This window comes from Engystomops pustulosus, chromosome 10, assembly GCF_040894005.1.
Source record: "Engystomops pustulosus chromosome 10, aEngPut4.maternal, whole genome shotgun sequence".
Lineage (NCBI taxonomy): Eukaryota > Metazoa > Chordata > Amphibia > Anura > Leptodactylidae > Engystomops > Engystomops pustulosus.
In genome coordinates, this window is record NC_092420.1 from 97,367,886 (window position 1) to 97,390,777 (window position 22,892).

At 53.5% G+C, this 22,892-nt stretch overlaps 1 protein-coding gene across 2 annotated transcripts in view; it reads left to right on the top strand.

Moving 5' to 3' along the window:
* The first annotated feature begins 3,164 nt into the window (after window positions 1–3,164).
* CACHD1 (cache domain containing 1) overlaps window positions 3,165–22,892 on the top strand; it is a 73,622-nt gene continuing 53,894 nt past the window's right edge. The window contains exon 1 of one of the 2 annotated variants that reach the window (XM_072128746.1): window positions 3,165–3,528. In XM_072128746.1, the coding sequence (XP_071984847.1) occupies window positions 3,355–3,528 (174 nt within the window). In that variant the 5' untranslated portion in view covers window positions 3,165–3,354. Of the gene's footprint in view, window positions 3,529–5,733; window positions 5,747–22,892 lie in introns of those variants that run through there. The other variant, XM_072128747.1, reaches the window with a different exon arrangement.

A 22,892-nucleotide genomic window follows, 5' to 3' on the forward strand; every position in this document is an offset into this window, starting at 1 on the left:
CTCAGTATTAGGTGCAGTCCCCGCGCTGTCCTGCAGGTGTCGCCCTCCTCGTCCTCAGTATTAGGTGCAGTCCCCGCGCTGTCCTGCAGGTGTCGCCCTCCTCCTCCTCAGTATTAGGTGCAGTCCCCGCTCTGTCCTGCTGGTGTCGCCTTCCTCCTCCTCAGTATTAGGTGCAGTCCCCGCGCTGTCCTGCAGGTGTCGCCCTCCTCCTCCTCAGTATTAGGTGCAGTCCCCGCGCCATCCTGCAGGTGTCGCCCTCCTCCACCTCAGTATTAGGTGCAGTCCCCGTGCTGTCCTGCAGGTGTCGCCTCCTCCTCAGTATTAGGTGTAGTCCCCGCTCTGTCCGGCAGGTGTCGCCTCCTCCTCCTCAGTATTAGGTGCAGTCCCGGCGCTGTCCTGCAGGTGTCGCCTCCTCCTCCTCAGTGTTAGGTGCAGTCCCCGCGCTGTCCTGCAGGTGTCGCCTCCTCCTCCTCAGTATCAGGTGCAGTCCCCGCGCTGTCCTGCAGGTGTCGCCTCCTCCTCCTCAGTATCAGGTGCAGTCCCCGTTCTGTCCTGCAGGTGTCGCCTCCTCCTCCTCAGTATTAGGTGCAGTCCCAGCTCTGTCCTGCAGGTGTCGCCCTCCTCCTCCTCAGTATTAGGTGCAGTCCCCGTTCTGTCCTGCAGGTGTCGCCTCCTCCTCCTCAGTATTAGGTGCAGTCCCAGTTCTGTCCTGCAGGTGTCGCCTCCTCCTCCTCAGTGTTAGGTGCAGTCCCCGCGCCGCCCTGCAGGTGTCGCCTCCTCCTCCTCAGTATTAGGTGCAGTCCCCGCGCTGTCCTGCAGGTGTCGTCTCTTCCTCAGTGTTAGGTGCAGTCCCCGCGCTGTCCTGCAGGTGTCGCCCTCCTCCTCAGTGTTAGGTGCAGTCCCCGCTCTGTCCTGCAGGTGTCGCCTCCTCCTCCTCAGTGTTAGGTGCAGTCCCCGCTCTGTCCTGCAGGTGTCGCCTCCTCCTCCTCAGTATTAGGTGCAGTCCCCGCTCTGTCCTGCAGGTGTCGCCTCCTCCTCCTCAGTGTTAGGTGCAGTCCCGCTTTGTCCTGCAGGTGTCGCCTCCTCCTCAGTATTAGGTGCAGTCCCCGCGCTGTCCTGCAGTTGTCGCCCTCCTCCTCCTCAGTATTAGGTGCAGTCCCTGCGCTGTCCTGCAGGTGTCGCCTCCTCAGTATTAGGTGCAGTCCCCGCTCTGTCCTGCAGGTGTCGCCCTCCTCCTCCTCAGTATTAGGTGCAGTCCCCGCTCTGTCCTGCAGGTGTCGCCTCCTCCTCCTCAGTGTTAGGTGCAGTCCCCGCGCTGTCCGGCAGGTGTCGCCTCCTCCTCCTCAGTATTAGGTGCAGTCCCCGCGCTGTCCTGCAGGTGTCGCCTCCTCCTCCTCAGTATTAGGTGCAGTCCCCGCGCTGTCCGGCAGGTGTCGCCTCCTCCTCCTCAGTATTAGGTGCAGTCCCCGCGCTGTCCTGCAGGTGTCGCCTCCTCCTCCTCAGTGTTAGGTGCAGTCCCGCTCTGTCCTGCAGTTGTCGCCCTCCTCCTCCTCAGTGTTAGGTGCAGTCCCCGCTCTGTCCTGCAGGTGTCGCCCTCCTCAGTATTAGGTGCAGTCCCGCTCTGTCCTGCAGGTGTCGCCCTCCTCCTCAGTATTAGGTGCAGTCCCCGCGCTGTCCTGCAGGTGTCTCCATCCTCCTCCTCAGTATTAGGTGCAGTCCCTGTGCTGTCCTGCAGGTGTCGCCCTCCTCGTCCTCAGTATTAGGTGCAGTCCCCGCGCTGTCCTGCAGGTGTCGCCTCCTCCTCAGTATTAGGTGCAGTCCCCGCGCTGTCCTGCAGTTGTCGCCCTCCTCCTCCTCAGTATTAGGTGCAGTCCCTGCGCTGTCCTGCAGGTGTCGCCTCCTCCTCCTCAGTATTAGGTGCAGTCCCCGCTCTGTCCTGCAGGTGTCGCCCTCCTCCACCTCAGTATTAGGTGCAGTCCCCGCGCTGTCCTGCAGGTGTCGCCATCCTCCTCCTCAGTGTTAGGTGCAGTCCCTGTGCTGTCCTGCAGGTGTCGCCCTCCTCCTCCTCAGTATTAGGTGCAGTCCCCGCGCTGTCCTGCAGGTGTCGCCTCCTCCTCCTCAGTGTTAGGTGCAGTCCCCGCTCTGTCCTGCAGGTGTCGCCCTCCTCAGTATTAGGTGCAGTCCCCGCGCTGTCCTGCAGGTGTCGCCCTCCTCAGTATTAGGTGCAGTCCCCGCGCTGTCCTGCAGGTGTCGCCCTCCTCGTCCTCAGTATTAGGTGCAGTCCCCGCGCTGTCCTGCAGTTGTCGCCCTCCTCCTCCTCAGTGTTAGGTGCAGTCCCCGCTCTGTCCGGCAGGTGTCGCCTCCTCCTCCTCAGTGTTAGGTGCAGTCCCCGCTCTGTCCGGCAGGTGTCGCCTCCTCCTCCTCAGTGTTAGGTGCAGTCCCCGCGCTGTCCTGCAGGTGTCGCCTCCTCCTCAGTATTAGGTGCAGTCCCCGCGCTGTCCTGCAGTTGTCGCCCTCCTCCTCCTCAGTGTTAGGTGCAGTCCCCGCGCTGTCCGGCAGGTGTCGCCTCCTCCTCCTCAGTGTTAGGTGCAGTCCCCGCGCTGTCCTGCAGGTGTCGCCTCCTCCTCAGTATTAGGTGCAGTCCCCGCGCTGTCCTGCAGTTGTCGCCCTCCTCCTCCTCAGTGTTAGGTGCAGTCCCCGCTCTGTCCTGCAGGTGTCGCCTCCTCCTCCTCAGTGTTAGGTGCAGTCCCCGCGCTGTCATGCAGGTGTCGCCCTCCTCCTCCTCAGTATCAGGTGCAGTCCCCGCTCTGTCCGGCAGGTGTCGCCCTCCTCCTCCTCAGTATTAGGTGCAGTCCCCGCGCCGTCCTGCAGGTGTCGCCTCCTCCTCAGTATTAGGTGTAGTCCCCGCTCTGTCCGGCAGGTGTCGCCTCCTCCTCAGTGTTAGGTGCAGTCCCCGCGCTGTCCGGCAGGTGTCGCCTCCTCCTCAGTGTTAGGTGCAGTCCCCGCGCTGTCCGGCAGGTGTCGCCTCCTCCTCCTCAGTGTTAGGTGCAGTCCCCGCGCTGTCCGGCAGGTGTCGCCTCCTCCTCCTCAGTGTTAGGTGCAGTCCCCGCTCCGTCCTGCAGGTGTCGCCTCCTCCTCCTCAGTGCGGGGCCGTGATTTCCCCGCCTCCTCCTCCGCCTCCGCTCGCACTTTCCCCGGGGTCTCGGGTTGCGGCGGTCGGTTCTCGGTTCCCGGTGTGTCGCGGTGACTCTGTGTTGTGTTGTGCGGCCCCGGAGCCTCTGATGTTCGGTTTCCGGTCTCGGGCGCCGCCGCTCGGAACTTTGGGCTGAGAGAAGTTTGTGTGAAGCCGCGGGGATGGGGCCGGGGGGGAGCGCTGCCCTCCGCCCGATCGTCCTCTGCCTCCTGGCCGCCGCGATGTGGAGACCTGCCCGACCCGACACCGACGGCTCCATCCTGGAGGAGGCGCAGCTGCTGGCGACTCATATGAAGAGACTGGCGGCAGAGGAGCTCGGGGTGCACACTGTGCAGGTGAGGGGTACAGTACAAGGGGTGCACACCGTGCAGGTGAGGGGTACAGTACAGGGGGTGCACACTGTGCAGGTGAGGGGTACAGTACAGGGGGTGCACACTGTGCAGGTGAGGGGTACAGTACAGGGGGTGCACACTGTGCAGGTGAGGGGTACAGTACAGGGGGTGCACACTGTGCAGGTGAGGGGTACAGTACAAGGGGTGCACACCGTGCAGGTGAGGGGTACAGTACAGGGGGTGCACACTGTGCAGGTGAGGGGTACAGTACAGGGGGTGCACACTGTGCAGGTGAGGGGTACAGTACAGGGGGTGCACACTGTGCAGGTGAGGGGTACAGTACAGGGGGTGCACACTGTGCAGGTGAGGGGTACAGTACAAGGGGTGCACACCGTGCAGGTGAGGGGTACAGTACAGGGGGTGCACACCGTGCAGGTGAGGGGTACAGTACAGGGGGTGCACACCGTGCAGGTGAGGGGTACAGTACAGGGGGTGCACACCGTGCAGGTGAGGGGTACAGGGGGTGCACACCGTGCAGGTGAGGGGTACAGGGGGAGCACACCGTGCAGGTGAGGGGTACAGTACAGGGGGTGCACACCGTGCAGGTGAGGGGTACAGTACAGGGGGTGCACACCGTGCAGGTGAGGGGTACAGGGGGAGCACACCGTGCAGGTGAGGGGTACAGTACGGGGGGTGCACACCGTGCAGGTGAGGGGTACAGGGGGAGCACACTGTGCAGGTGAGGGGTACAGTACAGGGGGTGCACACCGTGCAGGTGAGGGGTACAGTACAGGGGGTGCACACCGTGCAGGTGAGGGGTACAGGGGGAGCACACCGTGCAGGTGAGGGGTACAGTACAGGGGGTGCACACCGTGCAGGTGAGGGGTACAGTACAGGGGGTGCACACCGTGCAGGTGAGGGGTACAGTACAGGGGGTGCACACCGTGCAGGTGAGGGGTACAGTACAGGGGGTGCACACCGTGCAGGTGAGGGGTACAGTACAGGGGGTGCACACCGTGCAGGTGAGGGGTACAGTACAGGGGGTGCACACCGTGCAGGTGAGGGGTACAGTACAGGGGGTGCACACCGTGCAGGTGAGGGGTACAGTACAGGGGGTGCACACTGTGCAGGTGAGGGGTACGGGGGGGTGCACACCGTGCAGGTGAGGGGTACAGTACAGGGGGTGCACACTGTGCAGGTGAGGGGTACGGGGGGTGCACACCGTGCAGGTGAGGGGTACAGGGGGTGCACACCGTGCAGGTGAGGGGTACAGGGGGTGCACACCGTGCAGGTGAGGGGTACAGGGGGTGCACACCGTGCAGGTGAGGGGTACAGGGGGTGCACACCGTGCAGGTGAGGGGTACAGGGGGTGCACACCGTGCAGGTGAGGGGTACAGGGGGTGCACACCGTGCAGGTGAGGGGTACAGGGGGTGCACACCGTGCAGGTGAGGGGTACAGGGGGTGCACACCGTGCAGGTGAGGGGTACAGGGGGTGCACACCGTGCAGGTGAGGGGTACAGGGGGTGCACACCGTGCAGGTGAGGGGTACAGGGGGTGCACACTGTGCAGGTGAGGGGTACAGGGGGTGCACACTGTGCAGGTGAGGGGTACAGGGGGTGCACACCGTGCAGGTGAGGGGTACAGGGGGTGCACACCGTGCAGGTGAGGGGTACAGGGGGTGCACACCGTGCAGGTGAGGGGTACAGGGGGTGCACACCGTGCAGGTGAGGGGTACAGGGGGTGCACACCGTGCAGGTGAGGGGTACAGGGGGTGCACACCGTGCAGGTGAGGGGTACAGGGGGTGCACACCGTGCAGGTGAGGGGTACGGGGGGTGCACACCGTGCAGGTGAGGGGTACGGGGGGTGCACACCGTGCAGGTGAGGGGTACGGGGGGTGCACACCGTGCAGGTGAGGGGTACGGGGGGTGCACACCGTGCAGGTGAGGGGTACGGGGGGTGCACACCGTGCAGGTGAGGGGTACGGGGGGTGCACACTGTGCAGGTGAGGGGTACGGGGGGTGCACACTGTGCAGGTGAGGGGTACGGGGGGTGCACACTGTGCAGGTGAGGGGTACGGGGGGTGCACACTGTGCAGGTGAGGGGTACGGGGGGTGCACACTGTGCAGGTGAGGGGTACGGGGGGTGCACACTGTGCAGGTGAGGGGTACGGGGGGTGCACACTGTGCAGGTGAGGGGTACGGGGGGTGCACACTGTGCAGGTGAGGGGTACGGGGGGTGCACACCGTGCAGGTGAGGGGTACGGGGGGTGCACACACCGTGCAGGTGAGGGGTACAGTACAGGGGGCGCACACCGTGCAGGTGAGGGGTACGGGGGGCGCACACCGTGCAGGTGAGGGGTACAGTACAGGGGGCACACACCGTGCAGGTGAGGGGTACAGGGGGCGCACACCGTGCAGGTGAGGGGTACAGTACAGGGGGCACACACCGTGCAGGTGAGGGGTACAGTACAGGGGGCGCACACCGTGCAGGTGAGGGGTACAGTACAGGGGGTGCACACCGTGCAGGTGAGGGGTACAGTACAGGGGGTGCACACCGTGCAGTTGAGGGGAACGGGGGGCACACACCGTGCAGGTGAGGGGTACAGTACAGGGGGCGCACACCGTGCAGGTGAGGGGTACAGTACAGGGGGTGCACACCGTGCAGGTGAGGGGTACAGTACAGGGGGTGCACACCGTGCAGGTGAGGGGAACGGGGGGCGCACACCGTGCAGGTGAGGGGAACGGGGGGCGCACACCGTGCAGGTGAGGGGTACAGGGGGTGCACACCGTGCAGGTGAGGGGTACAGTACAGGGGGCGCACACCGTGCAGGTGAGGGGTACAGTACAGGGGGCGCACACCGTGCAGGTGAGGGGTACGGGGGGCGCACACCGTGCAGGTGAGGGGTACAGTACAGGGGGCACACACCGTGCAGGTGAGGGGTACAGGGGGCGCACACCGTGCAGGTGAGGGGTACAGTACAGGGGGCACACACCGTGCAGGTGAGGGGTACAGTACAGGGGGCGCACACCGTGCAGGTGAGGGGTACAGTACAGGGGGTGCACACCGTGCAGGTGAGGGGTACAGTACAGGGGGTGCACACCGTGCAGTTGAGGGGAACGGGGGGCACACACCGTGCAGGTGAGGGGTACAGTACAGGGGGCGCACACCGTGCAGGTGAGGGGTACAGTACAGGGGGTGCACACCGTGCAGGTGAGGGGTACAGTACAGGGGGTGCACACCGTGCAGGTGAGGGGAACGGGGGGCGCACACCGTGCAGGTGAGGGGAACGGGGGGCGCACACCGTGCAGGTGAGGGGTACGGGGGGGTTGCACACCGTGCAGGCGAGGGGTACGGGGGGGGTGCACACCGTGCAGGCGAGGGGTACGGGGGGGGCACACCGTGCAGGCGAGGGGTACGGGGGGGGGGGAACACCGTGCAGAGAGGTGCACTGTGGGTATGTAGGGGGGCGCTGCATGCATGATGGGGGGGCACTTGCTGGGATCATGTGTTTCAGTCCGTTGTTTGGGCGTTAATGTTACGTAAAATGCGCACATCTGATGATGCAAGAAACAGTAGTGATGGGGTTAAATTGCCCGCTTTGCGCAACTTTGAGTGAAAGTTGTCAGATGGCGCTGGTCGTGTCCGCTCTGTGTGTGATGTGTGTCAGTGTTACTGCTTTATTGTCATTTGGTTGTGGAATCTTATTGGTTGGCGTTATTAACCCAAGTGATGCTTGTCATTTCTCATGTTTCTGACAGCGGCTGCTGCAGAACCTCTTACCCATCACAATCAATGCTTCGTGTAGATCTGAAGCTTCTGTTGTTTTTTCCTTTTGTGGACATTGGATTGTTTGCACTTCCAGACATTTTGGTTGTTTTTATGTTGTAAATATTTCTGATTCAAAATATAAATTTTTCTGGGGGCAAATTAGGCAGAATGACTGTCCCCACGCTGCGACCTGTGACTCCTCATCTAAGGGTCAGGAATGTTGTACTGTGCGGTTTGCAGGGCATGCTGGGAGTTGTAGTGATTGTTGTGTGTGCGGATTTCTCACTTTCAGTTGGAGAAGCAAATTCTTTCCACTTCAGGAGCAAAAATCATGAGAAAATCTAGTGAGAGCGTTTGTTACTCTCTGCTGGGAGTAGTAGTGCTGCACATTACAGCAGAGCTTGGTGTGAGCTGCTGGGAGTAGTAGTGCTGCACATTACAGCAGTGCTTGGTGTGAGCTGCTGGGAGTAGTAGTGATGCACATTACAGCAGAGCTTGGTGAGACATGCTGGGAGTAGTAGTGCTGCACATTACAGCAGAGCTTGGTGTGAGCTGCTGGGAGTAGTAGTGCTGCACATTACAGCAGAGCTTGGTGTGAGCTGCTGGGAGTAGTAGTGCTGCACATTACAGCAGAGCTTGGTGAGACATGCTGGGAGTAGTAGTGCTGCACATTACAGCAGAGCTTGGTGTGAGCTGCTGGGAGTAGTAGTGACACACATTACAGCAGAGCTTGGTGTGAGCTGCTGGGAGTAGTAGTGCTACACATTACAGCAGAGCTTGGTGTGAGCTGCTGGGAGTTGTAGTGACGCACAATACAGCAGAGCTTGGTGTGAGCTGCTGGGAGTAGTAGTGATGCACATTACAGCAGTGCTTGGTGAGACATGCTGGGAGTAGTAGTGATGCACATTATAGCAGAGCTTGGTGAGACATGCTGGGAGTAGTAGTGATGCACATTACAGCAGAGCTTGGTGTGAGCTGCTGGGAGTAGTAGTGCTGCACATTACAGCAGAGCTTGGTGTGAGCTGCTGGGAGTAGTAGTGACGCACATTACAGCAGAGCTTGGTGTGAGCTGCTGGGAGTAGTAGTGATGCACATTATAGCAGAGCTTGGTGTGAGCTGCTGGGAGTAGTAGTGATGCACATTACAGCAGAGCTTGGTGTGCGCTGCTGGGAGTAGTAGTGATGCACATTACAGCAGAGCTTGGTGTGAACTGCTGGGAGTAGTAGTGATGCACATTACAGCAGAGCTTGGTGTGAGCTGCTGGGAGTTGTAGTTATGCAGCAGCTGGTTGGCAGAGCATGATGAGGCTTGTAGTTGTGGTGCTGATATGATGGGATTTGGTGCGTATTTCCAGCACTTTTGGTTTTTAGCTGGTCATGGTTGGCAGGGCATGCTGAGGGTTGTAGTGGTTGTTCGCAGGGCTTGTTAGGAGTTGTAGTACTGCAGGTGCTTGTGTATCGTCGGCCATGCTGGAAGATGTGACATTTTGTAGTGGTTGGAATATGATGGAGGTTGTGCTTCAGGCCGTGTGAATGCTGGGACTTGTGGTGCTTGTGCTCGGTCAGTGGTAGCTTTACATTTTTTTATTTATTTTTTTTTTTTTGAGATTCGAATTTTTTAATTCTTTTATTCAAAATTCTAATCCTTTGTCCTCCCCCACATCCCAGGGTTTAGTATTCCGCGCCGGATCCCGGTTATGTGAGGCTTTTCTGAGCTGATGAAATATTCTCTTTCTTCCCGCATCTTCTCCGTGTTACTTTATCTGTAAGACATTGCACGAGGCAGAAGGGAAAGATCCAAGGATCAATGGCACGCGAGGAGTTAACACTGGATATTCACACGCTGTATTCCAGCCACCGGGTATATACATAGGTGTATATAGTATAGATCTGTATAGTATATGGATCTATACATCTGCTACTATATCCATACTATATATATATGTCACACTCGCTACTTGCAGGGATTTTGCCTTCTTCTGGATCAACACAATATAATGTATAGGTTGGACTTGATGGACTATGATCCTATATCCTTCCTATGATGGGAGTATATAGATCTACACATGCACCGCTATATCCTTCCTATGGTGGGAGTATATAGATCTACACATGCACCACTATATCCTTCCTATGGTGGGAGTATATAGATCTACACATGCACCGCTATATCCTTCCTATGGTGGGAGTATATAGATCTACACATGCACCGCTATATCCTTCCTATGGTGGGAGTATATAGATCTATACATGCACCACTATATCCTTCCTATGGTGTATACCTGGAGGCGTGCACGTGACATTGGCGTCATTGCTATGTATCTGGACTATAAATGGGCGGCTCCTCGTGTGATTGGCTGATGGATGGACACGTAGTTCTATGGATATTGTATATCTTCATGTGATTCTGATACATTTTGCATCTTTGGTCCTGGATGGTCTGGAATTTCTTGCAGTTTGATGTGGGAAAAATCGCATGGCGAAGGTCACCTGATGGTCGTCTGTGATCAGGAATCCGCTTTTCGGTTGTGCTCTAGATGGTTTTCCGCGGCTTCTGTGCGCCCCCAGTCCTTATATTTGTCTATAGTTTCTACGAGCCGCCAGCCCGACCGTACCCACCGAGGACGCGGGCAGCGCCCACAGGGGATGATGGGAGTTTTGTGGCCGGCGTGACGCACCTGATCACCTGCCGGAAGACTCAGGAAGGGGCAAACCATGAGGTCTCCTAGAACAGTAATCCCCAACCTTTTTCTGCCCAGGGACCAGCTGTAAACATACATTTTCTTTAGGGACCAGTTCGGTGGGGGGTTGCTGTCTGGTGTCATAGTTTCATAGCTAAAAATGTATATTTGAATGCTCCACCATAATTCCCTGTGTGCTTAGCTTACATCGTTCCATTTGCTGAAGAAGCACCCCAACTCCCATGTCCCCTTTACTGCATTATGTCTTCCCTCCATGTCTCCTTTCCTTTGCTTCCCTCACCATATGCTTCCAATGTCCCCTTTCCCAGCCGAACTCTGTCAAAAACAAAAATACTTACCTTCCTCATTCCCCTGCAACAGTCTTCTCTTCCTTCCCTTCACTAATAGCATGATGTTATGACATCATGACGCTTGTCGTCAATAGAGCAGTGCATTATTTGGTGGGGGGGGGTTGTTTTACACAAGTCAGGCGCGGCCCAGTACCAGGTGTTCCAAGGCCCGGTCTTGGGCCGCGGACCAGTGGGGAACACTGTCCTAGAAAATACATGTCATTGTTACATTGTATCTGAGGATCCCGGACTATGGATCAGCCAATCACTTCTCTCATCTGTTTAGATGTTTAATAATAATCTTTATATAGTGACATCATATTCCGCAGCTTTACAGAATCTGGGGAAAATATAAAAATATAATATTATATTACAGAGTAATAACAGTCATATGGAACAATAGGAGGGAGGGCCCTGATCACAAGAGCTTACAGTCTATGAGGATGAGGAGGTGACACAAGAGCTTACAGTCTATGAGGATGAGGGGGTGACACAAGAGCTTACAGTCTATGAGGATGATGGGGGACACAAGAGCTTACAGTCTATGAGGATGAGGGGGTGACACAAGAGCTTACAGTCTATGAGGATGAGGGGGTGACACAAGAGCTTACAGTCTATGAGGATGAGGGGGTGACACAAGAGCTTACAGTCTATGAGGATGAGGGGGTGACACAAGAGCTTACGGTCTATGAGGATGAGGGGGTGACACAAGAGATTACAGTCTATGAGGATGAGGGGGGGGACACAAGAGCTTACAGTCTATGAGGATGAGGGGGGTGACACAAGAGCTTACAGTCTATGAGGATGAGGGGGTGATACAAGAGCTTACAGTCTATGAGGATGAGGGGGTGACACAAGAGCTTACAGTCTATGAGGATGAGGGGGTGACACAAGAGGTTGTATAATGGTGCAGCCATAACGGAATAAAATAATATAATAAATAAATATTCTGCTGCTTGAACCAGTCATCAGCTGCATCTTATATACAAGTTCCAAGACTTTAATTTAAAAACAGCTGTAGGGGTCCTCTGCAAACACCCAGAATTCCCAGTTTGAGTTCTCAAACATAAGAAGAATATCTTACAACCTCATAACTCCATCCCTCTAATGCAGCAATTATTATATATGCAGCGTTGTAATTGGCATCTAGTGTTGTATGACGTGATTCCCTGGCATCTAGAGGCAGTCCCCCCATCCTCCTTGGATACAACCCCCAGTATCAATTCCATATATTCTGTATCAAATGACATAATAGTGACAGTATCCCCCCCCCCTTGTTCTCTGCTTTCTATATTGTATCTTGTGTTATATGACATGATACCTGCATCTAGAGGCCGTCCCCCCACCCCTCTGCTTCTTGCATCCCCCCTCCCCCCAGTATCTCTCTTTTTCTGCCAGAGTGAAAGGATCTGTATAAAAACTGAAGTCAATTAAGTTTTAAAGGCTTTGGAGATTAGTGGTTCTGCATTTCTAAGGAGCTGGAAGGGGGTCGCCCCCAAATGGCCTTTTATCTTTGAAAGTGGTGTCTCTCCTGCCTCTTCACACCCTCCTTGTGCTGACCACCCCCCTGTGATCTGCCTTTGTCCACCAAACAAAAATTCACCCCTCCTCCTCCTCCTGCACATCTTGTCCTGCCGTCTGCAGTTTAGGAGGATTGGAAGTAACCGGGGAGATTCCTGAGAATCGGAGATGGATACATTGGATGGATACATTCTATGCAAATATTTACAAAACACATAATATGTAAATATGTTTCATTGTATCCGCAATATGAAAAGACTGAATCATTAGGATAATCAGACACATGGGTAGACATGGTATATCGCCTGCTGGTGGCGCTCTACAGAGAGGATGGACATAGATGAGGGTCACAATGAGTGACATAACATCCCTAGCATTTTGACCCAGAATTGTATTTGTTACCCCTTAGCCAAATATAAAGGATCTCATCAGACACCGCGGTGGGGTCAGCTTGTAGCAGCGTCCTGATCGCGTCTGTGGTAAGAGAGTGGAACTGAACATACGGGTTGATCCGGTGATTACAGCGTCTCCTAGTGTTTATCTTACCTGCAGGTATTTGTACAGCGCGGGAGGAAGCGTTCATGTTATATCAGGGTATCCCCAGGGACGTCCCAAAATAGACGTGTCCTAGACTGGGCGGCCTCTAATGTGCATATGTATTACACATAGAAAGGGATAGGAAGGAGACAGTGCCGTTCTCTAGGTAGTGGCTGAACTAAGTCACTGCAGCTTAGTATTTATTCAAATGAGTGGGAACCTGTTCTGCAGTCGCCTGGTCTGACCACTACACGGAGGATGGCGCAGTCTGCAGCTTGTTCTGTGTATTAGCGGTTCAGAACCCCTGGGTGCCGGACCCCCACCAGTCTGATAGTTAGGACCTTGACCATGGTATTGTACTAATAATCGGCTGCTCGTGAGTCCTGCTGTGTCTGCTGGGCTCGCTCCAAACTCAACAATCTCCGCAGGGACTGTGTGAAAGCGCAAGAACGTTTCTGTTTTTTTTTAAATTCTGTTTCAACATTTTTAGTTTCGTGGAAAAAAATGAAAAAGAAAACCCCCAAAAATGTAAAAAAGAGAAATATTTTTTTGAAAAGGCTCCAAGTGGGAAGAGAAGTTCAAACGCGCGTTTGCTGAGGAGACGGAATTAGAATTTTTAATTAGGCTTTGAGCCGATTCTTCAAAGTGCGACTCGTCATTAGTGATGTAAGTCTGACTGCATTAGCGCAGAGTGACATTTTCACTTCAAACGCCGGCGCGCAGCTGTCCTGTGCAGATAAAAGTTGCGCCCGTGCGCCGCGGCAAGGTGGATTGGCGGGTAATTAGCTGTTCTCCTTCACTCAGGGCTGCATTGTGCCGGCTCCTCGCAGAAATCAGAGCGAGTCGGGGTGAATTATTCACAGCCCAAAATCCAAATATGTCAGAGTCGTTTTGTCTCTTATGCTGCGCAGGGACTGATGAGATGACGGCACGGAATAAACAATTAAAGGGGTGATCCAGGAATTGCAGGTTTTGTGTATTAAAAAATCTACTTTGATCGGGAGATATGTTTACTGTGAACACGACCACTGAGGGGTTAGTGGTGAGTGGAGCCGCCCTGGGGGGGGGGGGGGGTTAGTGATGAGTGGAGCCCCCTGGGGGAGGGGGGGTTTAGTGGCGAGTGGAGCTGCCTTGGGGGTGGTGTTTCGTGGCGAGGGGAGCTGCCCTGGGGGGGGGTTAGTTGGTTAATTTAGTGACGCCCTGGGTTGGGGAGTGACGAGAGGAGAAATCCGGGGGGGGATGACGAGTGGGGCTGCCCTGGGGGGTGGGGGGTTTAAGCAGCAAGTGGGGGCGCTCTGAAGGGGGGGGGTTAGCAGCGAGTGGAGCCGCCACTGGGGGGGTCGAGGGGTTAGCTGTAATTGGTTTTGCCGTGGGGGGGGGGGGCAGTGGTAAGTGGAGCCTTGTGCTTCCATATTGTACTTTTATTCTCCTCTTGCTTGAGACTTACATCTCATTTCAAAATCGATTTGAAATCGACAGAGTCCTGAACGACACAATCTGGAAGGTGTTCGGCTGATTGACAACATAATGGAAGTTTTCTTATTAGGTTAATTTCTGCTGACAGGTTTCCTTTTAAAGGTATATTCTATATATATGTATGTGTGTGTATGTGTATGTTGTAAGCATAGAACTTTAAGCTGCTGTTTGCTAAACTTCTGTAGAGATGAGTAGAGCAGAGCCTGCTGGGAGTTGTAGTTCTCTGCACTGCCGCAGGCTGCTGACCCATGCACTAGTGTAATCTTCTGGGTATAAAGGACCCCAGAGCCCTGCAGGGTGTTGTTACCGCACCCACTCTGTGGGGGTCTCATTAGACAGGGGTCTGACTTCCCCCTGTGTGTTTTTCGGCAGTTACTCTGCACCTTGTCTGCTCTTTTATTTAAAACCAGATTTGTGAACAAAACCAGGGTGTAGCCCCTCTACACTAACAGAGCCCCTCTCTAATCAGCAGGGGTCCGGGGTATCTTAATGCAACCCATGAGCCGTAGAAAACGCTAAACATCGACCGCACGATCTGCAGAGCGCCAGACAAATGTCCTCCAGATGTTTTACCATCAGCAGGACTTGGGTTTCCATCGCTCCTAATTATTCCTGATCCCCGGCCTCTGGATGTTCTGGTTCTGGTTCTTCTCACCACTTTTGTGCAATATATATAGAGTCTGACTCTCACCAAGGCCGTGCCCACTGCTATCACACGGGGGTGGCCACAACTGAGCCCCAGGCCGGCTCTAGAGTGGAGGGGCTCTGGTAACACCCCTAGAGCTCTTCTGCCTTATTATCATAATTGTAAAAGTTGATTTTAGAAGGATGGCCACGGATAACAAATATAAGAAGATTCACAGTCCCGGTGCCTGGATCCATGAGTAATGTCCCTGGTTTATCAGGATGGATTTTGAAGGGAGATTTCTTTTTAATTTAAAATTACAATTTGGGCCGGGTTCTTCCTGGTTCTGCTTGTGGACATCCTGCCAGTGCCTCGTTTTTTCTTTCATTTTGGCAGTAACATCCACATTGCAAAAATGTTGTAATTAACTTGCTTTTGCAATCGATAAAATTAAGCAAATTTGACCCCTTATTTTTGTCTTATCCTTTTGCCCCCTCTTGTGGCTCTCGTGGCGCCTCACTGTGTCCAGACCTGATCATCTATCGCAAAATTCGAAATTTGCACAAGTTGCCTCATTGTAGTAACTTCAATTGCATAGTTTTCCTCCTAAGAAATTCCTCAATTTTTTGCAGAATTTTTTTGGATCCCCTCAGTCCCCTCTGCTCTCCTGCATTGGCCCCCATAGTTCTCATCTGCTGGAGATGTCAGACATTTGCAGGATTTGGTAAAGCTTCAAACTTTGCAAATTACCTGCTTTTAATTGCCAGATTGCTAAATTATAAAATTTTGCAATTACCAGCCCAGATTAAGAAATTTGAGACTCTAGTAACCCCCTGTGGTGCCCCCATATGCCCTGTTGTCAGTGCATCAAGTGTTGTTATATTGCAAATTTTGCTACATTTTTGGACTATGCATTGCACCGCGCATTAGGAATTGCAAAGTTGCATAATTTCAGTTTTTGCAACTTCCCCCCCCCCCCCCCAACTTTTTAAATCCCATTTGACCCTTTTCAAAGATTCTTGAATGGCAAACTTGATAATTTAAAGGGGTTTTCCTACAAAGAAAAGTTCGCTGGTCGGGGGGGGGGGGGGTTGGGGGGTGCCCATGGGCTCTCTATGGAGCCGAGCGCAGCACCATAGAGATTTATGGAGCAGAAAGGTCATGCGCTGCCGTCTGCTCCATTAGTCTGACAGAGTGATGAGGGGTCCGGAGGTATGTGGGACCCAATCGAACCCCTTGTTTTCGTGATCTGTGGGGGTCTCGGCACTGAGACCCCCCTGCCGATCAGCAGGTTTGTTAGTTATCCTGTGGATAGGGCCTAACTTTTCTTTGCGGGAAAACCCCTTTAATGATTTTTACAATATCCAAGGGTAGTAACCCAGCTTTGCCAGGAACTGAACACTGCATTGTAGGCCTCCAAATCTCCTGGCCTGGCGGTGGGTGAGTGGATACTGGAGCGCCCCCTGCAGGTGTGTGCACTTTATTAGGTTGTGTTTAATAGGCGCGCTGTCCTAATGAAAGAAAGCTTTGTTGCAGTGAAAGGGCCGAGGAGCCATTGTGCGGCTCTGCAGCTCTCACTTGTGTGTGAAGAGGGGGACGGATACGTTTCGGGGCTGAATGTGGGATAATGGTGGGAGCTGGGCCGCTCGTGGGGGCAGAAGAGGCGGCTCGGGAACGCACACAACATTGTTATTGGCCGCTATACAAGAGCCGCACATTTGTTAACAGTTTTTATTCTCTCCACCACCAGCTGAGGCTTTGCATAAGCAAACAGATCGCAGCCGCCCTCACGGGCTCATCACCCAGTGGGCGACCAGAGACCAGACCGGCCAAACTTTACTTTCCCTGTGGCAAATAGAAAAGCTGAAACCCCCCGCTCCCCAAAAGAAGGGAAAAATGGAAAAGAGCTCCAAATCCTCAGCCATTAAGTAGAAAAGCTGGGTGAGGATTACAGGGGTCGTCCCTGCTTCTCACATCCAGCCCTGGGCTGTAGGACGTATTATTGAATATCGATAACCAGACGTCTGTTCACATTAATAATCTGCCCTCCTGTGCGGCTCCCTGATTATATCAGCCATTGCTTCGAGGGACAGTCCATCTCACACGTCTCCCACAATGATTGTCTCCGGGGCTCAGCTTTGTGTTTGCTGCCAGGTAATGGACTGTGTAATTACCTGGCTGGCACCTCGTGAGGAGGAACCGATCTGATGTCTACAAAGGTTTCCAGTCATGGAGCCGACTACTGGTGAGGTGTGGTCATGACTCTGCCCGGGGCACCGAAAGGAGTGGGGCTAAGATTAGCTCAGATTGTAAATCCTGACTTCAAAGAGATAAAAACAAACCAATTTTATTTACCCTGCATTATCCAGAAGTGATTATATTACAGAACCTGAGCTACACTCACTATTCTGCTGCTGGTGCAGTCACTGTGTACATACATGACATTACTTATCCTGTACTGATCCTGAGTTACATCCTGTATTATCCCCAGAGCTGCACTCACTATTCTGCTGCTGGTGCAGTCACTGTGTACATACATGACATTACTTATCCTGTACTGATCCTGAGTTACATCCTGTATTATCCCCAGAGCTGAACTCACTATTCTGCTGCTGGTGCAGTCACTGTGTACATACATGACATTACTTATCCTGTACTGATCCTGAGTTACATCCTGTATTATACTCCAGAGCTGCACTCACTATTCTGCTGCTGGTGCAGTCACTGTGTACATACATGTCATTACTTATCCTGTACTGATCCTGAGTTACATCCTGTATTATACCCCAGAGCTGCACTCACTATTCTGCTGCTGGTGCAGTCACTACTTTCCTGTACATCTGGGGTTGATGTTGAGGTGAAGGTTTTTGGCTGTGGTGTGATATAATAAGGGGGCTGCTGGTGAGGACTTGATATATTTCCTATATTTTGGCGTCTCTCTTCCTATGTGACACACAGCACATTCCTCCTATAATCCCCTCTCTCTTCCCTCTTACATCAGGAATGTGGAATGACTGCATTTCTTTCTGGGGTTTCAGTAGCTTTGGACACATGGGATGTATACGGTCACCTATAGGCCTGTGCACTGTTACAACCCATCGGCACAAAATGAGAGAGGGTTTTGCACATGTCTCCTAGAGAATACATCTATTAATCTCCATGGTTACAGACTACAAACAAGCACCAATTGTAGTCTGATCCTGCAGATGTTATCAAGATGTGGGGGATCTCCTTAATATATCCCACTGATCATAAAGACGGAGATTAAGGGAAGGAGATGGCGGAGTGACCGCAGCTTTATTCAGACGAATCATTGAGACCCCAATTATCATGGCTTTATTGTCCCAAAATTTGGAGATGTATCCCCCCAGTATTGTGGAGAGGCGATAAGCAAACTTGCCAACACTTGACAATGTTGGAGCAGGAGACCCTTGCTCATGTGGATGACCACACCCACTTATGTAGAGCACCTCCCCCCCCCCCCCCCCCCCCCCAAAAAAAAAAAAAAATTTTTTTAAAATTATTGCCAGGTGTTTGCAATTAATAAGATGAAACAGACTCATTTAGTGCCGTTCCCCTTTGTTGTATGCGCAGAGCACAATCCCCGCTTCTGTGTTCTCCGTGGATAAAAAACTGCATTTTTTTATATAAATATTTCCACTTTCAGCAAATGCGGCAGGAACTTGTCCCCAGGTTACGTTTCCATGACACTTGGCCACTTATAGGCATCTCAGCTGAAGATGAAAGCCGCGCTCCGTCTTTTGATAGCTCGCAGCTAATTGGCCGCCGTCTTATGCCACACGAGGGTTTTTTCTTTTCTTTTTATGTTGAAAAATGGGGAAAAACCATCTGTGATGCGTCTATTGTGCGACCGCAGATAAAGCGCAACAGGGACCCTGCCATCCAATACGTCTAATCACGGCGTATTTACTGTGTAACCGGATAGCGGGTGATGGGGGGGGGGATCCGCCGCCGCTACAAGGGATTTCTACCCAGGCGTTTACTCGGAAAAAAACCCCTTGGACGCGGCGGCGGCGGCGGTATGGATCTAATCAGCCGCATTCTTCTCATCACTTTGAAGGAGGTTTTTCAGTGTTTTCTTGCCAGAGATCTCCTCAGAGAGTCAGATAAAGATCTCCAACGCTTGTGGTCACTTCTAATTGTCCGTGTCGGGCGCTGGTCACCTGCAGGTTGGGGACGAATATTCTGGGGGAAGGGGCTTTAGTGTAGTGGGACGCTGTGCCTTAGGCCCCAATGTCAGTGGCTGCCGTGCCATGGGGTCTGCCCAGCGCTGTGATGTTTAGGGGCCACCAAGCTGCGGGGCGCTGTGATGTTTAGGGGCCACCAAGCTGCCCGGCGCTGTGATGTTTAGGGGCCACCAAGCTGCGGGGTGCTGTGATGTTTAGGGGCCACCAAGCTACGGGGTGCTGTGATGTTTAGGGGCCACCAAGCTGCGGGCCGCTGTGATGTTTAGGGGCCACCAAGCTGCGGGGCGCTGTGATGTTTAGGGGCCACCAAGCTGCGGGGCGCTGTGATGTTTAGGGGCCACCAAGCTGCAGGGAGCTGTGATGTTTAGGGGCCACCAAGCTGCGGGGCGCTGTGATGTTTAGGGGCCACCAAGCTGCAGGGAGCTGTGATGTTTAGGGGCCACCAAGCTGCGGGGCGCTGTGATGTTTAGGGGCCACCAAGCTGCAGGGCGCTGTGATGTTTAGGGGCCACCAAGCTGCGGGGCGCTGTGATGTTTAGGGGCCACCAAGCTGCGGGGCGCTGTGATGTTTAGGGTCCACCAAGCTGCGGGGTGCTGTGATGTTTAGGGTCCACCAAGCTGCGGGGCGCTGTGATGTTTAGGGGCCACCAAGCTGCGGGGCGCTGTGATGTTTAGGGTCCACCAAGTTGCGGGGCGCTGTGATGTTTAGGGTCCACCAAGCGGCAGGGAGCTGTGATGTTTAGGGGCCACCAAGCTGTGGGGCGCTGTGATGTTGGAGGACCGTAGCGCCGCAGGGGGCTGTGATTCCTAGTGGGCGCTGCAGGACGCTATGATGTTGGGGGACCGTAGCGCCGCAGGGGGCTGTGATTCCTAGTGGGTGCTGCAGGACGTTGTGATGTCGCAGACTAAGACCCTGGAGGGCAGATTTATCAAGCAACTCAAAATATTCTTTGTTGCCCTCTAGTATTCGAGTGTAGATATTTTTTGGTTTTCGGCTTTTCTTGTGTCGGCACCGTGTAAAATCTCTCACATCTGCAATCTGACACTGTGGGAATGCAGGTGGTCCGGGCCCCTGCACAGGGATTAGCCCCACATGCCAATCCTGGGCCCGCGGCATCGGGTCCTCGCTCCCTGGACCTTGAAATGCCTTCTGGCGCTGATGTGAAAACTGAATCGCAGCTGATGTGAGCAGCCAGGAACCATATGGACTTGTTGTTGTAGCTGATAGAAGGCGACATGTTGTTTTTATTCAGCAGAGGAGAAGGATAATAATCATCCAAACCGTGACCTGGGAATTCACGACGTGGAGAGGCACAGCCGCCTCATACCTCCACTAACCCCCAGATCCCCGCAGAGTAAATATGTGAAATAATTGACTTATGGATTATTTACACTTATTCCATTCCTCTATTATTCCTCCTGGAAATGTATCGACAACTGGGCGTCACCGTTCCACAAGTCAGCTAGGTGTGTCCCAATAAGTAACACTCTATTGTCAACTTATTCCTAAATTTACAGGAGGAATTACAGAGGAACTGCAAATTGCCTTTTAAAGACCTCTCCATGACCCCTGTAGTCACTTGGGGTCAAACTCCTATATGGCAGTCTGTAAATCGCTACCTTGAACCATATATTACACTTTTGTCATTAAATTCCTTTATCATGAAAAAAAAAAAAAAGTTTTTTGGATGTAAAGGCACAAAATCACTCAAACACTGAATGTGCTGAATTACTTTTTCCTTTTTATTTTTTTCTTGTAATCATTTTTTTAGCTTTTTTTTTTTTTTTGTATTATTCAGATTCAAGAAACGTCACATTTCTATTTGGATTTTATTTATTTATTTATTTTGTTTTTTTAACTTCAATTTTAGAATCCAAATTGTTTAAAGCAAAAATCTAAGTAAAGATCTAAAGTTTAGTGTCCGTATTGAGTCATTTTCAGGGGGAGGAATAACTTTTTGCATCAATATTTTTTAAATTCTAAACTTTCAAAAACTAAGTTTGTTTCTTGTCCCTGGAGGTTGAGCCTATATTTCGGGGGGGCGCGCGTCCTCTTGAAGCGGCCTGTAGTGAGGTTGGTGTTTGAGTTGCTGCTGGAGGGGTCTCACAATGGCTGCGGCGCTCTTGTTGTTGCTGCGGTGGGGGATGGGCCGCTAATCGGTCACAGACTTGTCTCCCTGTCTTCGGCCGCCTAGAAGACTTTAATTGAAACCGCTTGCAGTGAGAGGCTTTGTTGAGACTAAACCTGTAAGGCGGCCCCCTCCCCAGTGTCTCCCCGAGCCCTGATACAACATTGTTACACAGAGTTTGTAGAAAGTTTTTGTTACAATGTAATATTTTTGTACCGTGCAGTTACATATTGTAGAATATAGAAGTTGTCTGGAAATGATCTATTGTTTCTATCACCAACCTGCAGGATTTCTTGGTCCACAAGAGTTTCTTGCGCAGGTTGTGAATTCCTCCACAATCCAGTTTTTGGAACTGGCTGATGCTTAAGGCGGCTGGTCCAGTCCAACTAAAAACGGCCTAAAAACGCCATGTGTGTCACCACCCTTACTCTTGGTCCTGCTGTAGCTGGTTGCCTGGCTGTCCTGGCTTGGAGTTGGGTGCCTGGTGGGTGCTGTCCTGGCTTGGAGTTGGGTGCCTGGTGGGTGCTGTCCTGGCTTGGAGTTGGGTGCCTGGTGGGTGCTGTCCTGGCTTGGAGTTGGGTGCCTGGTGGGTGCTGTCCTGGCTTGGAGTTGGGTGCCTGGTGGGTGCTGTCCTGGCTTGGAGTTGGGTGCCTGGTGGGTGCTGTCCTGGCTTGGAGTTGGGTGCCTGGTGGGTGCTGTCCTGGCTTGGAGTTGGGTGCCTGGTGGGTGCTGTCCTGGCTTGGAGTTGGGTGCCTGGTGGGTGCTGTCCTGGCTTGGAGTTGGGTGCCTGGTGGGTGCTGTCCTGGCTTGGAGTTGGGTGCCTGGTGGGTGCTGTCCTGGCTTGGAGTTGGGTGCCTGGTGGGTGCTGTCCTGGCTTGGAGTTGGGTGCCTGGTGGGTGCTGTCCTGGCTTGGAGTTGGGTGCCTGGTGGGTGCTGTCCTGGCTTGGAGTTGGGTGCCTGGTGGGTGCTGTCCTGGCTTGGAGTTGGGTGCCTGGTGGGTGCTGTCCTGGCTTGGAGTTGGGTGCCTGGTGGGTGCTGTCCTGGCTTGGAGTTGGGTGCCTGGGGGACACGGTCATAGGGTGAAGGGGTTCACCCGATGAGCACTGTTCGGGCATGGAGGGGGTTGCCTGGTTGGCAATATTCTGGGCTTGGAGGGGGGGGGCATTTGGTGGGCGCTGTCCCATGGCTGGGGTGGTCCGACTAGTGGCCACCTCCTAGGACAGGGACCTCCTTTGCGAGTAAATTTGGTAAAGTATTTGTAACTTTATGAGCCAAGACTTTGGACTTTGATCTTGAGAAGCTTCGGCCGTGGTCACACACTATAACAGAGCAGTCGCATGAAGAGACCAAGATAATCGCAGTCTGCACAAGGTTGTAATGAGAGGACACATGACATGCACTCATATTACTGGTGTATCCGGGTGTGGACCCATGCAGTACCTCATGTGCCTCTCTAGCGCCCCCGGTGTGCTCTGTTGCATTAGCCATTGAATAAATCAATGAAACATAAGTGAGTGATGAAACTTTATCTCTTTCTGCATTGACTTTCCTCCATGGATTATAGTCGCGCTCAATGTTAATGATTTGCTTCTAATTGGTGCCTGACATTGTCCTGAGTGTTCAGCTATAGAAGTGGATGGATGTGATGTTATTATCGCCGCTCTTAAAGGAGCGCTCCACGCTTAGCATAGGCAGACTGTAGCCCTGTATCCCTATGATTTTAAGGGAGGACTTTGCATTGCTTTTAGTGTTGAATATTTGGGGTGCATGGGGTCCCTGTATTCCTGGCAGCTATTATGTAGAGCGGCAGGGAGAGCCATGTTTGGGGTGCATGGGGGTCCCTGTATTCCTGGGAGCTATTATGTAGAGCGGCAGGGAGAGCCATGTATGGGGTGCATGGGGTCCCTGTATTCCTGGGAGCTATTATGTAGAGCGGCAGGGAGAGCCATGTATGGGGTGCATGGGGTCCCTGTATTCCTCGGAGCTATTATGTAGAGCGGCAGGGAGAGCCATATATGGGGTGCATGGGGTCCCTGTATTCCTGGGAGCTATTATGTAGAGCGGCAGGGAGA